This window comes from Aquarana catesbeiana, linkage group LG02 (assembly GCF_042186555.1).
Source record: "Aquarana catesbeiana isolate 2022-GZ linkage group LG02, ASM4218655v1, whole genome shotgun sequence".
Lineage (NCBI taxonomy): Eukaryota > Metazoa > Chordata > Amphibia > Anura > Ranidae > Aquarana > Aquarana catesbeiana.
The window spans coordinates 197,063,890-197,079,284 of NC_133325.1; the positions used below are offsets into that span (position 1 = coordinate 197,063,890).

General features: G+C 41.5%; 1 protein-coding gene across 2 annotated transcripts in view; it reads left to right on the forward strand.

Moving 5' to 3' along the window:
* ERICH6B (glutamate rich 6B) overlaps window positions 1-15,395 on the forward strand; it is a 277,532-nt gene that overhangs the window by 139,224 nt on the left and 122,913 nt on the right. For both annotated transcript variants that reach the window (XM_073614158.1, XM_073614159.1), the window contains exons 7-8: window positions 2,478-2,606; window positions 11,905-12,131. In XM_073614158.1, coding sequence (XP_073470259.1) covers window positions 2,478-2,606; window positions 11,905-12,131 — 356 coding nt within the window. The remainder of the gene's footprint in view (window positions 1-2,477; window positions 2,607-11,904; window positions 12,132-15,395) is intronic.

Here is a 15,395-nt window from a genome sequence, read left to right on the forward strand (position 1 = left end):
TTGAACAGACCCTCCTTAGTTACACTATTGACAGCCCACTGGACAGGTAAGAAGTGTCATAATACAAAGATAGAAATACACATTGTACCCATTTTAGAACATTTTTACATTCTGCTATTACCTATCAAGATAATAATAGTATACAGAAACTTGAAACCGTACCATTTGAAAGTATACAGGCAGGCCCTTTCACTACATGCTTTGGGGAATTCATCCATAAATCTGAGCACAAAAGTGATGGGTATAGTGTGTATGGGTTTGGCAAAGTCAGCAGATAGATGATTGAGGATAGATAGAGAATTGGTATCAGCTTACTTAGCAGTTGGGGGGGAGGGAGGGTTCCAAATGATTTGGGGACCCCCAGAAAAAAGCCTCTGGCACTCTGCCTGAATTTGAAGCACCAATCACATTTTTTAAAACATTTTAGGGGTGTTTGGGGTAAAGCACTACTATGGAGCTGATAAAATACATTGTTAAGTGACTACATGAGGTGAATCTAGGGCCAGGAGACCATGCTGGGGAGGTAAGTGAAGGCAAATATGTATGAAGGACAAAAAAAAATAATTACATAAAAATCCAGCATGCATGAGGACAAAGGGGACATTCACAGCATATTACAATCATGGTAATTAGGGAATAAGGAAAGAAATACAATATATTAGCAAACATTAAATACAATAAAATGTGATATTAAAGGATAAAAATCTTACCTTAATATACTCCTTCTGCAGGACCTGTATGATGGCAGAACAGGTCTCCGGGATAATGATCCCCAGAGCCTGGAGGGAGATGCCTGTCGAGAACTTCAAGTCCTGCAGACTTCTCCCCATCGCCAAGTACCGCAAGGTGGCGACTAGCCTCTGCTCTGGAGTGATGGCTTGCCTCATTCAGGTATCCTGCCTGCTGATATAAGGGGTCAGAAAGCCAACAAACAGTGAAATACGGGGTCCATCATCCGGAGAAAGTTCCTGAAATCATCAGGATTATTCTCACGGAGCAAAGGCATATGACAGAACTGGTCACACTGAAGCAACCAATTCTTGGTCCATGAACTCCTCCCCACCCTGTTCATGGACTGAGCTTGTGCCAAGGTCAGGACCCCAACACCAAGCCCCGCACAGCACGAACTCTACGAGGAGTACGTATACGCAACATGGCTAGAAAACGGTCGGCTGCTCAGAACGAAGTAACAGAACGCACTGAAGAACAGCAAGGCCTGTGAAGAGCGACCTGAAAAACAGTAATAGTACAGAATAGCACAATACGAACTGACTGCACGCACTGAAGAGCAGATACAAACCCACAAGCACAAACCGAACAGCAGAAAATTATCTGAAAACCACGAGTCTGAAAAAGCGCGAATCGTCTCTCACCAAACTTTTACTAACACGAGATTAGCAAAAGGAGCCCAAAGGGTGCCGCGCTTGGTTCTGAAATGGCCTTTTCTAGTCTCGTCGTACGTGGTGTACGTCACCGCGTTCTTAGCGAGCGGAAATTCTGACAACTTTGTGCGACCGTGTGTATGCAAAACAAGTTTGAGCCAACATCCATCGGAAAAAATCCATGGATTTTGTTGTCGGAATGTCCGATCAATGTCCGACCGTGTGTACGGGGCATAAGGTGTAGTAACCTATAGCAGTCAATCAGAATTCACTTTGCTGAAGTAAGGTCAGTATTCTGATTGGCTACTGTGGCTACTGATTTTTTCCTTGCATGTTTTTTTGAATAAACACATAAGTATGTTCCTAAGAACCAGCTTTTTAAGACTATTTGTGTCCTGTCTGCATCAAGCTGTGCTCAGCGCGAGAGACCCCTTCACAATCAGTGGCTTATACCATATGGGCAGTGGCCCCACTGTGTACATGTACACGTACCAAGTGCAGTGCAAGCTTTTTAAAGAGTATGTCCTGCTCAGATTCTCTACACTGCACACAGCAAAACATGCTTTTAAAAGGCTATTTACATGACCCCCAATAGTGTTGCAATATAGGTGTTCTTTTTAGAAATCTGATTACAAAATGACCTTACTCAAAATGAGAGTATCTTCAGCCTGGAGGTTCTAGAATTGGCTAACAGCTACTGCATAATAAGCACATTTAATTAGACAATAATATTATATTTACCTACCAGAATTTGGTTAGCATGCCAACTAATCCTGTAGAGCTTTCCAAAGACTTTAGACATTTTGAAACTGAAGAATAGTAATTAACAGATTATTTTGAAATCACTGTATGTGGTGTGAGATCTGATGCTGGGAACACCTCAATGTGATTTTGAACCTCCTGGAGATTGTACTGCCCTCACAGAGGTATATGAATCGCTATTATAAAATGTGCTATTGCTATTCTAATGTCTTATGTATGTAAATTATAGTCTGCGTATGGAAAACATATATCCGAATATAGAAAACATATTGAATTATTCTATATGTTGTCTTTTGCTGTTGAATTCAAACTACATCTGTATTTTCTCTTTAGATTACTTTAAGTGTTGAAGAATATCCCCAAAGAGAAGTCAGTGAAGATCTTGTGAGTTGTGACTTCTGCCTGAAGCCCAAGAAGCCTTTTCCATCAGTAGAGCAAGTAATTTCCGAACCTTCTGGCATGGTAAAAGTCTAGTGTTTTTTACTGAGTCTGACAGCTGTGCTCTGTACATTCATTTAACACTAAAGAATACTGTTTTAAAAAAATAAATTGGTTGGGTAAGCAGCAAAGGATTTAATGTGAGTGCATTTATATAAACTACATTGAGGTTAGTAACATTAGACATCTTTATCTTGTTTCTACTACAATACAGGGACTGATAAACAGGCTTTATTTAATACATCAATGAAAAGAGAAAAAACAATGGGATTGATTTATTAAAGTAGTAGCACATTATCACTTTGAAAAATTAATTTTCACTTACCTAATGAAGGGGAAGTTGTGCTGACTTCAAGCAATCATGTGCAAGCAAAACATTGTTTTTTTTTTTTATGCACACGATTGGATATTTTTTGCAAAGGGAGTTTTCTCCTAGTTTCACCTCATTCATTAAAGTAAGTGACCATTCACTTTACAAATTGAACATGCACTACTCCCAGTAAATCAACTACAATGTATAAAGTGCAGTAACCTGTAGTAATCAATCATATTTCAATTTACTGAATCAAGATCACTAAAAAAGATTTTTGATTGGTTGCTTACTGGACTTTGCACATTGATCTTTGCCTTACTGAATAAGTCTGGATGCTGGAAATTTAATATTTTTCCTATTGCAGTAAATGTATTTACTTTCAATGTAAAATAAGCACAGTTAATCTCAATCCATTTCAACGTTTGTGTATTTATGAACTAAACTTTTACAATCCTTTTGTCATTTTAATTTGGTAGTGTTTGTCTTTATGTTGAATCTGTATGTATAATTTATGATTGGTTATTTTAAAGTTGCTGTCATCATATGATGCTATTAGTACTCAAGCGCTGGTATAATAATGAACAATAGAATTTAAATATATCTATAAGTGATAAAAGCTGCAACCAAAATGGTGATCTCTCACTCATATGAATAATGAAAATATAAATATATGGTGCGCTAATATCCTAAATGCTGATATTGATAAGTGCTTTGTGCTGTAGTGAGTCCTATAAGTTTCTAAACCACTATATAAAGTGCCAAGTGCCTCAGAATAACTAGTGATTAACAAAAGTAAACAAAATGTGCTAAATGTTGAATGTGCACAATAAACTCATTCCCACTATAGTGGTAAATGCAACAAAAATGTAAAAAATACGTGTATATCAATCACATCCAAAAATAGATCCTGCTAGTACCATAGGACCAGGTATATACACTATAAAATAGCAATGAACCAGATATCAATAATATTGGCTAATTATCAGCAGAGAGTACATATTTAGGAAGTCCCATCTATTATTGTTTCTGCTGATGAAACTGCAGCCAAGTGAGAAAGCATAAAAAATCAATAGCGAAAGATAAAATATCAGATCTTCCAGAGGATAGCTACTGCATACGATGGCTTGATGGCAAAATTTAAACAGCTGGTGCGATCACCCCTTTCTAGTAATAATCTCCATATCTTCCAGAGCTCAAACATATAACAAAAGAGAAAACAATAGTGTGATATTGCAGAGACTGGTGTCAGCTGTCTACAGCTGATACACTCACGTGCATTCACTGGTATAACATCGTGTAAGGCAGTCAGGCTCAACTCCTCCTCACAGCCCGTCTGAGTAGCTGTACACTCGTGGCTGACGTCACTGGCTCCTCCTCCCGACGCGTTGCGTCACAGGTCACAAGATATTCTCAAGGGAATGATATCATCATATACCTCTTGGTGTATACTGCATTTGACAATCATCAGCGGAGGTTGCACTGTAGGTACCCAAGGCATAAAATGATTGTCACCCCATCCAGCTAAAAACAATCATATGCCTATGGGCTATTCCTCTTCTGTGCAAAAATTCTGATTTAACCAATCTTGGGGCAAAAATCTATCAGAATGGATGACCGCAGCTGACTGCCAATATTGTTCCCCTGAAATAAACCTGGTGCTTGGATTGTTTGCACAGGGCATAAAAGTACATGCTTTTCTGGTGTGATTGTGCACATTTATGGTGTGATTGTTCTATAGAATGATGCATGCTGGAGGAATCTTTCAACTACCCTCTTATATTTATGGGTACCTCAATTATTTCCATTCTACAAGCAATGGAAACTAAAGCATCAAGGTGTCCATAGATGGGGACTATCTGAAATTGCCCTTATTAGCCAGGTTAGGCAACAAACTAGCACTGTGAACTACAGTAGCTGCAGAAGCCAAAACCTGTGGCGTGGTTTATTAGATGAATAATTGCACAGGTTAGATAAAGCAGTGCTGGAATTTGTGCTTTGGAACCATATTCCAAACATGAACAGTCACTCAAGACAGCCATTTGTGTTTAGATATGTCATAGTTAACAAAGATGGCTACAGGTGGGCAGACTATGCCAGGTTACAATAATCCCATCATAAAAGAAATATTGGAGCTTCCATTGTTTTGCTTCTTCTAGTTCACTGGTTTTAATGCTGACCCTTTGAATTTAACGCTTCCCAAGTCACAAACTTGGAGCAATTATGCAGATCAGAAAAGTCAGAGAGAATTTATAAATCCTTATCTGATCCAGTAATTAAAGTAATATTGCAAGAGGATCAGTATGCAGCCCACAACTAGCAGTTTTAGAATTACTGTAGATACCTGCAAGGACAAACTTCATGTTCCTCTCATCACAGGTTTCACTCAAGTTCACTATCCGTGAGATGAGATCAAACTGTGTGCCAATGTCAGGCAGCAGGCAATTTTATTGGGATTAAGCAGGAATTTTATTGATTTGTTTTTATCATCAGAGCAATAGCTTATCAAAGGGGTTCAAATCATATCTAGCCAACTCACCAAAACAGACTTTTTTATTGTATGTAAACCCTAACAAAAAACATTTCTTATTTAGTCCATTTTGGTCTTTTAACTATATAATTTAAGGCATTTTGTTATCCGTTCAATAAGTGCAAAAAAGACATGTTGTTCCTGCCATAAATCTTGTCAACTGATAACTTGTCAATTAATGCTCCTTGCCCTTGAACCTAAGTTGACTTTAGAGTCTCCATTCCAGCAGCATCTATGTCCCCCATTCAGCGTATTCCACTGAGGGTGCAGGTCAGGCTAGGATTCTGCCCTGACTCCATATAATCGCAGAACAAGAAGAAAAAATCTGCAGTCTTATCAGTTATACTGTAATTAGTTATCTCTCAGGACAACAGAACCCCTTCCCCTATAGTATGAAAATGAGAAGAGGGGAGTTGTTCATGGTTTGATTTAGTAGAACTGCTTAGGGTGACAATGCTGCTTGTCCATTAATACAGTATCCATATATACAGTAATTGAGTGTTTTGTCACATTTTTTGGAGTTGTGTTTGATATTTGCAAAGAGAGATCATGCAAATACTTAAAAGTTTAACATTTATTAACCGCTTTAGCCCCGGAAGATTTTACCCCCTTCCTGACCAGAGCGTTTTTTGTGATTCGGCACTGCGTCGCTTTAACTGACAATTGCGCGGTCGTGCGACGTGGCTCCCAAACAAAATTGACGTCCTTTTTTCCCCACAAATAGAGCTTTCTTTTGGTGGTATTTTATCGCCTCTGCGATTTTTATTTTTTGCGCTATAAATAAAAGAAGAGCGACAATTTTGAAAAAAACACATTATTTTTTACATTTTGCTATAATAAATATCCCCCAAAAATATATAAAAAAACATTTTTTTTCCTCAGTTTAGGCCGATACGTATTTTTCTACATATTTTTGATAAAAAAAAAATCGCAATAAGCGTTTATTGATTGGTTTGCGCAAAAGTTATATCGTTTACTAAATAGGGGATAGTTTTATGGCATTTTTATTAATAATTTTTTTTTTACTAGTAATGGCGGCGATCAGCGATTTTTATTGTGACTGCAACGTTATGGCGGACATGTCGGACATTTTTGACACATTTTTGGGACCATTGTTATTTATACAGTGATCAGTGCGATTAAAAATGCACTGATTACTGTGTAAATGACACTGGCAGTGAAGGGGTTAACCACTAGGGGGCGAGGAGGGGTTAAGTGTGTCCTAGGGGAGTGATTACTAACTGTAGGGGGATGGGCTAGCATTGTCATTACTCTGATCACAGCTCCCGATGACAGGGAGCTGTGATCAGTGACACTTGTCACTAGGCAGAACGGGGAGATGCTGCTTACATCAGCATCTCCCCGTTCGTCCTCTCCGTGAGCCGATTGCGGGTATCCCCGCGGCGATCGAGTCCGCAGGACCCGTGACCTGACTCACGGAGCTCCAGGCCGGCGCGTGCGCGCCTCCGGCGGCATGCACGCAATGGCATGGCGGGGAATTCAAATGGACGTGCAGGTACGCCCATTTGCCCAGCCGTGCCATTCTGCCGACGTACATCGGCGTGCGCCAGTCGGGAACCGGTTAACCACTTCCCGCCCGGCCTATAGCAGAATGATGGCTGGGCCGTGGTTCTGTTATCCTGACTGGGCGTCATATGACGTCCAGCAGGATAAGCCGCGATTGCGTGCCAGCAGGGGCACGCAGCACGGCGATCTGTGTTGTGGTGTGTCAGTCTGACACACCGCAACTCCGATCTAGGTAAAGAGCCTCTGATGTAGACTGATCACAGCGTGTAACCAGGAAGTGCCGCTAAACAGCTTTCCTTGGTTCACGCTGACATGGAGAGCCGATCGTTGGCTCTCCCTGTCAGAGGGGGGCTCTGAGCTGATAATCAGCGCATTGATTATCAGCTCAGCCCCCATCAGAGGTGCCACCACAGCTGCCAATAAGTGCCCATCAAAGTGCCAATCAGTGCCCCTCAGTAATGCCTGTCAGTGCCCATGTCAGATGCCAATCAGTACCTCATTGTCAGTGCTGCCTATCAGTGCCATCTATTAGAGCCCATCAGTGCCATCTGTCAGTGCCCATCAGTGCTGCTTATCAGTGCCCATAAGTGCCACCTATCAGTGCCTATCAGTGCTGCATATCAGTGCCGCCTATCGGTGCCCATCAGTGCCGCCTATCAGTGCCCATCAATTCTACATATTAGTGCCTCCTCATCAGTGCCCATCAGTGCCACCTTATCAGTGCTGCCTTATCAGTGCCCATCAGTGCAGCCTCAGCAGTGTCCGTCAGTTAAGGAGAAAACAAAATTTTATAACAGGAACAAAGAAAAACTTTTTTTAGTTTGTTTAGCAAAAAATAAAAATCCCAGTGATGATCAAATACCACCAAAAGAAAGCTCATTTGTGGGAGGAAAATGATAAAACTTTAGTTTGGGTACAGTGTTGTATGACCGCGCAATTGTCATTCAAAATGTGACAGTGCTGAAAGCTGAAAATTTTCCTGGGCAGGAAGGGTGGGGAAGTGCCCTGTATTGAAGTGGTTAAAGAGAATGAAAGATACAGATACGGATAAAGAAAATATGACAAGAATACTTAACTAAAGATGCTGTTTCACCAATGAGCCCCCCCCTGCTGTTCATACAGCATGGCCATGTAATCAGACAGACGCATTCCTAATGGCAGCTCTCTGTTACAAGACTAACCTATTCCAGTTTGGGCTGTGGTATTTAGACTTGTGTATAAGGAATAGACAACCCCCAAGCCAACTCCCTTTGCAATATAACCCCTCAAGAACTTGGTCAATTTACAAAAAAAAAGTGACAAAACCTTGAGCATTGCCACCCAAGGGCATTAAGGCCCCATTCACATGGGCATATGAATTGAATTTATGCTCTAAATACGCTGGAATTTTTCTTCCAGAACTTGGCAGAAAAAGGCCTCTAATGTTGCATATGTGTGTGTATTTATGTGTGTATGGTGTTGAGCATAACAGCATTCTACTGGCTAGAATATACATTTTTTCTGGCCATTGGAATACACTCACACATGTTTATATGCATTCAAGCATGTAAATTATGCTTATGAGCACCTCTCTGAACACAGCTTGGGTGCATTTTTTGTTATGCCTCTAAATGCTCTTAAAATACTGATCTAAAAGATTGTTGTGCATGGCCTCATAGGCTAACATAGAACTGCATTTAGAGGCATAAAAGAATATGTTGTACATCTGTAAAAGCAGCCTTTTTTATGCCCGTGTGCATGAGGCCTAAGTGTCCCATGCATAGGGAATGGGTAAAATGGAGACTTTCTTAAAAATGCTGTATGTATTTTTGTCATCTCTTACTACACTATGCTGATTGACAAGATCGCTTTTTTAAAATATAAAAAACCCCAGCTGCATCATGGAAGTAGAACTTTCCTTTTGGTCCATACCGGGGCAACTATCATGTGCTAAAGAGGCGAAGGGGCCACATACCAATTCAATTTTCCTGAATTCATCCACATTCATCTGTTGGAGGGCTGGAAATCTGTAAACCATAAATTATTTAAATGGGTCGTTGTTGCGTTAAAATTGTATAAGGCCGGGTTCACACTGGTACGACCAACACTCCGACATTGGGAGCTCATGTCGCATGACATGTGAAAATCAATGTTTTCCTATGAGAGCCGTCTTAACTGGTCCGACACAAGTCGGTCCGGCTTTGAAAATGCTCCCTGCACTACTTTGGTCTGACTTTGATCCTACTTCAGCCTATTGAATATAACTGAAGTCAAATAAAGGTCGGATCGCCGTCTTGACTGATCCGACTTTGGCATGCGACTTGTGCTCTGATCTTGAAGGGGAACTCCACGCCAAATAAAAAAAAAAAAACGGGCATGGGTTCCCCCTCCAAGAGCATACCAGGCCCTTCGGTCTGGTATGGATTTTAAGGGGAACCAGTATGGGTCCCCCCAAAATTCATACCAGACCCTTATCGGAGCACACAGCCCGGCAGGTCAGGAAAGGGGGTGGGGACGAGCGCCCCCCCCCCCCCCCTGAACCGTACAAGGCCGAATGCCCTCAATATGGGGTGGGTGCTTTGGGCCACCCCCTTTCCTGACCTGCCAGGCTGTGTGCTTGGATAGAGGTCTGGTATGGATTTTGGGGGCATTTTTTTCTGCGTGGGGGTTCCCCTGAGAATCCATACCAGACCGAAGGGCCTGGTATGGTCTTGAAGGGGAACCCATGCTGTTTTTTTTTAACATTTTGCGTGGAGTTTCCCTTAAAGATTCATACCAGACAGTGCATGGTATTGTCTGGGATCAAAGTCGGATCCTGTTCATTGAAGCGGGACGCATGTCGGACTTCAAGTTGCAGGGCAAAGTCGGATCCAAAGTGGTACTACTGTCGTGTCGTACCAGTGTGAACCCGGCCTTATGGTCGTTTTCGGTATACAGTTTAGAACCGTTGCTATTTGCTACTTTCGTTGGTCAAACTTTAACCACTTCAATACAGTGCATTTTCGCCCCCTTCCTGCCCAAGTCATTTTTCAGCTTTCAGCGCTGTCACATTTTGAATGACAATTGCGCGGTCATACAACACTGTACCCAAATGAAATTGTTATCATTTTTTCCCCACAAATAGCGCTTTCTTTTAGTGGTATTTGATCACCTCTGCGGTTTTTATTTTTTGCGCTATAAACAAAAGAAGAGTGACAAGTTTACAAAAAAACAATAATTTTTACCTTTTGCGATAATAAATATCCAATTTTTTTTTCTTTAAAACAAATTTTTTCTCAGTTTAGGCCGATATGTATTCTTGTACATATTTTTGGTAAAAAAATCACAATAAGCGTATATAGATTGGTTTGCGCAAAAGTTATAGCGTCTACAAAATAGGAGATAGATTTATAACATTTTAATTTTTTTTTACTAGTAATGGCGGCGATCTGCGATTTTTATCGTGACTGCGATATTGCGGCGGACATATAGGACACTTTTGACACATATTTGGGACCATTCACATTTATACAGCAATCCGTGCTATAAAAATGCATTGATTACTGTATAAATGTGACAGGCAGGGAAGAGGTTAACACTAGGTGGTGATCGAGGGGTTAACTGTGTTTGCTAGGGAGTGATTCTAACTGTAGGGGGTGGGGACTCACTAGGGAAGGAGACCGATCGGTGTTCCTCTGTACTGGGAACACACCATCGGTCTCCTCTCCTCTGACAGGACCGTGGATCTGTGTGTTTACACACAGATCCACGGTCCTGCTGTGTTACCGGTAATCGCGGGTGCCCGGAGGACATCGCGGGCACCGGGCACGCGCACCGGTGCTTAGTGACACGGCAATCGCGCGCCCCCTGGTGGCCTGGGAAAGCGAGGCTGTCATATGACGCCCGCGCGCCACGAGAGCTGCGCCGCCTGGCCGTCAATTGACGGCTGGCGGTCAGCAAGCAGTTAATTCTCCAAAAGGTTGCAGCTGACAAAATACATATGAGAAGAAAAACTCTCCATCATGCTATATACACTATATTGTCAAAAGTATTGGGATGCCTGCCTTTACACACATACATGAACTTTTATGGCATTCCAGTCTTCGTCCACAGGGTCCAATATTAAGTTGGCCCACCCTTTGCAGCTATGACGGCTTCAACTCTTCTGGGAAGGCTGTCCACAAGGTTTAGGAGTGTGTCTATGGGAATGTTTGACCATTCTTCCAGAAGCATTTGTTAGGTGAGGCACTGATGTTGGACGAGAAGGCCTGGCTCACAGTCTCTATTCTAATTCACCCCAAAGGTGTTCTATTGGGTTGAGGTCATGACTGAGGTCATTGGGTGGGCCAACTCAATATTGAACCCTACGGACTAAGACTGGAATGCCATTATAGTTCATACTAGTTCATACTATATGCCATTATAGTATGTGTGTGTAAAGGCAGGTGTCCCAATCCTTTTGACAATATAGGGTATGTGATTAGGATTAGTTAACAAATGTTCTTAAAACCCGAATAATGCAATAACAAACCATGTGTACTAAGTACGTAAAACAATTTTTCCCTGTGTCTGAGCTGTTTACTTAGATTTGTCTCTTATTCCTCTACTGTATCTAATGACTGGCGAGGTGACACAAGAGATTGTCTGGATGGATCCGTTATTTTGCAGGAGGAGTTTTGTTCATGTGATTATTTGCTTGACATCCTCTAGACTGCTGTTTCTGGAGAGGGACTCATTTTGCCATGAAGTACCTTTTTAATTTGTTGTCCTAAACATAATCATTATTGTGCGTTGTCTTTTTTTTTGCCCCCGGTTATTTTGTTGAGTGGAAAACCAGAAACTATATCAATTCAGTATCGTGTTGATGTGATTATTTCCTTGAAGTTCTTGTGACAGCTGCTGTGTCTGAAGAGGGACACATTATACTTTGTCTGCTGCTGTAATGTAAATTTTAATTTGTTGTTCTAAACATAAACTGTATGTATTTTTGCCACCAGCTATTTTGTTGTTTGAAAAGCCAGAAACTATTTCAATTCATGATTATGGATACCATCAAGACCCATACACCAGAGGAAACTGATGGAAAAATTGAGATTTTAACAAAGGAAGCTGAAGATAAAAATGAAGTTAAAGAACAAGAATTTAAAAAAAAATATAGTGATGACTCTCCACCAACACTTCATAATTCTGAAGATATTAAAGCCCTGAACACTCTAAGAGAAGAGTAAGTAGTACAGGAGAACATGGATACTGTATTATAATTCACTCCTTTTTGGGGTTTTTTTTTAATAGAACTGCATTATAAGAATAGTTTTGGTATACATAATTGACAATAATCTTGAATTTCTCAGGCTTTTCTGACTGGCAGCAGGATGGAAATTAACATTTAATAGATTGATTTTGGAATTTACAAGCTTAGCTAGGTAATCAAGCCAGAGTCAGTGTCGTGGAAGACCATTGCACCCTAATGAATTGCACCAAAATTAATTACACCACCGCTCCCCACCTATCCTACCTGCAGTAACTGTTTTTGTTGTATGGTAAGGGAACTCTCCAAATTTACAATGCCCTACTAACCCACTGAAACCATTGGGGCTCATTTATACTTGCTTTGGCTTCAACACAAACTAACGGCTAGTTTACACTTGCTTCAAAACACAGCTTCGGAGAGGCTTTGTTAAAGCTCTCGGAACACTAGTCAAAGATCCTGTAACTAAATAAAATGGTTAGCTTACAGTCCTGTTTACACCTGGCTTTTACTTTGCTTCAGCTTTGCTTCCAAATTTATACCCCATGTAGCTTTAGTGGTGCTTCAAAACGTCTTCAAAGCCTCCATATAAGTCTATGACAAAGCTTGCTTATAGCCCCACTGAAGCCGCACTGAAACCTCATCGAAGCCCCTCGAAGCCTCACAGAAGACCCACCAAAGGCTCATCGAAGCCTATGACTATGACTGGTATTCAAGAGAGCTTTAACAAAGCGTGTCCAAAGTGATGTTTTGAAGCAAGTAAACTAGTCCTTGGTGTCTCTATATTTTTGAAACCACATAACAGACAGAGTGGCCTGTTATATGCTGTAGCTCTTGGCATCGCTCAAAGCAACGGTGAAAGTATATCCCTGTGTCCTATAGCATGAGGTGCCATGACTAAGCCCCGGTGGCCAGGGATAAATGCATCAGGGTATGTGGTGTGGTGGAGACATGTAGGCTGAGGCCGCTCCTTAGGCTGGGTTCACACCTGTGTGGTGCGAATTGAAGCTCCATTTTCACAGCTAGTTGACAAAGTAGTTGTGCAGCATTTCAGGTCAGTTTTTAGTCAGGATTGCATCAGTATCAGGTCAGGTTTACATCAGGATCAGGTCAGGATTTTATCCTGTTCAAAACTGAATGACATGTGCGATTCAGAAGCGTTCCCATAGAAGTCAATGGGCCTGAATTCGCACCCGAGAAGGACTGCATTGCTCAGAAAACTGACAGGACTTGTTTTCAATTCGCACTAAATCCGCACCCTGGCTGCACCGGATATACGTGAACAGGCACAATAGAAAGTAATGTTCTTTCACATGTCATGCGAATTGGATGCAGTTCAAAATGCATCCAATTTGCATATGTGTGAACCTAGCCTTATCGTTTATTCACCTAGGCTGATCAGGAGTAGCGGTGATAGTAGGTGAGGTTGAAAAAAGACACAAGTCCATCAAGTCCAACCTATGTGTGTGATTATGTGTCAGTATTACATTACATATCCCTGTATGTTGCGGTCATTCAGGTGATTATCTAATAGTTTCTTGAAGCTATCAATGCTCCCCGCTGAGACCACCGCCTGTGGAAGGGAATTCCACATCCTTGCCGCTCTTACAGTAAAGAACCCTCTACGTAGTTTAAGGTTAAACCTCTTTTCTTCTAATTGTAATGAGTGGCCACGAGTCTTATTAAACTCTCTTCTGCGAAAAAGTTTTATCCCTATTGTGGGGTCACCAGTACAGTATTTGTAAATTGAAATCATATCCCCTCTCAAGCGTCTCTTCTCCAGAGAGAATAAGTTCAGTGCTCGCAACCTTTCCTCATAACTAAGATCCTCCAGACCCTTTATTAGCTTTGTTGCCCTTCTTTGTACTCGCTCCATTTCCAGTACGTCCCTCCTGAGGACTGGTGCCCAGAACTGGACAGCATACTCCAGGTGCGGGCGGACCAGAGTCTTGTAGAGCGGGAGAATTATCGTTTTATCTCTGCAGTTGATCCCCCTTTTAATGCATGCCAATATTCTGTTTGCTTTATTAGCAGCAGCTTGGCATTGCATGTCATTGCTGAGCCTATCATCTACTAGGACCCCCAAGTCCTTTTCCATCCTAGATTCCCCCAGAGGTTCTCCCCCCAGTGTATAGATTGCATTCATATTTTTGCCACCCAAATGCATTATTTTACATTTTTCTACATTGAACCTCATTTGCCATGTAGTCGCCCACCCCATTAGTTTGTTCAGGTCTTTTTGCAAGATTTCCACATCCTGCGGAGAAGTTATTGCCCTGCTTAGCTTAGTATCATCTGCAAATACAGAGATTGAACTGTTTATCTCATCCTCCAGGTCGTTTATAAACAAATTAAATAGGATTGGTCCCAGCACAGAACCCTGGGGAACCCCACTACCCACCCCTGACCATTCTGAGTACTCCCCATTTATCACCACCCTCTGAACACGCCCTTGTAGCCAGTTTTCAATCCATGTACTCACCCTATGGTCCATGCCAACGCACCTTATTTTGTACAGTAAACGTTTATGGGGAACTGTGTCAAATGCTTTTGCAAAATCCAGATACACCACGTCTACGGGCCTTCCTTTATCTAGATGGCAACTCACCTCCTCATAGAAGGTTAAAAGATTGGTTTGGCAAGAACGATTCTTCATGAATCCATGCTGATTACTGCTAATGATATCATTCTTATTACTAAAATCTTGTATATAGTCCCTTATCATCCCCTCCAAGAGTTTACATACTATTGATGTTAGGCTAACTGGTCTGTAATTCCCAGGGATGTTTTTTGGGCCCTTTTTAAATATTGGTGCTACATTGGCTTTTCTCCAATCAGCTGGTACCATTCCAGTCAATAGACTGTCTGTAAAAATTAGGAACAATGGTCTGGCAATCACCTGACTGAGTTCCCTAAGTACCCTCGGATGCAAGCCATCTGGTCCCGGTGATTTATTAATGTTAAGTTTCTCAAGTCTAATTTTAATTCCGTCCTCTGTTAACCATGTAGGTGCTTCCTGTGTTGTGTCATGAGGATAAACACTGCAGTTTTGGTTATTGAAGCCCCCCGATTCACTCGTGAAGACTGAGGAGAAGAATAAATTCAATACCTTTGCCATCTCCCCATCCTTTGTAACCAGATGTCCTTCCTCATTCTTTATGGGGCCAATATGGTCTGTCCTCCCTTTTTTACTGTTTACATACTTAAAGAATTTCTTGGGATTTTTTTTGCTCTCCTCCG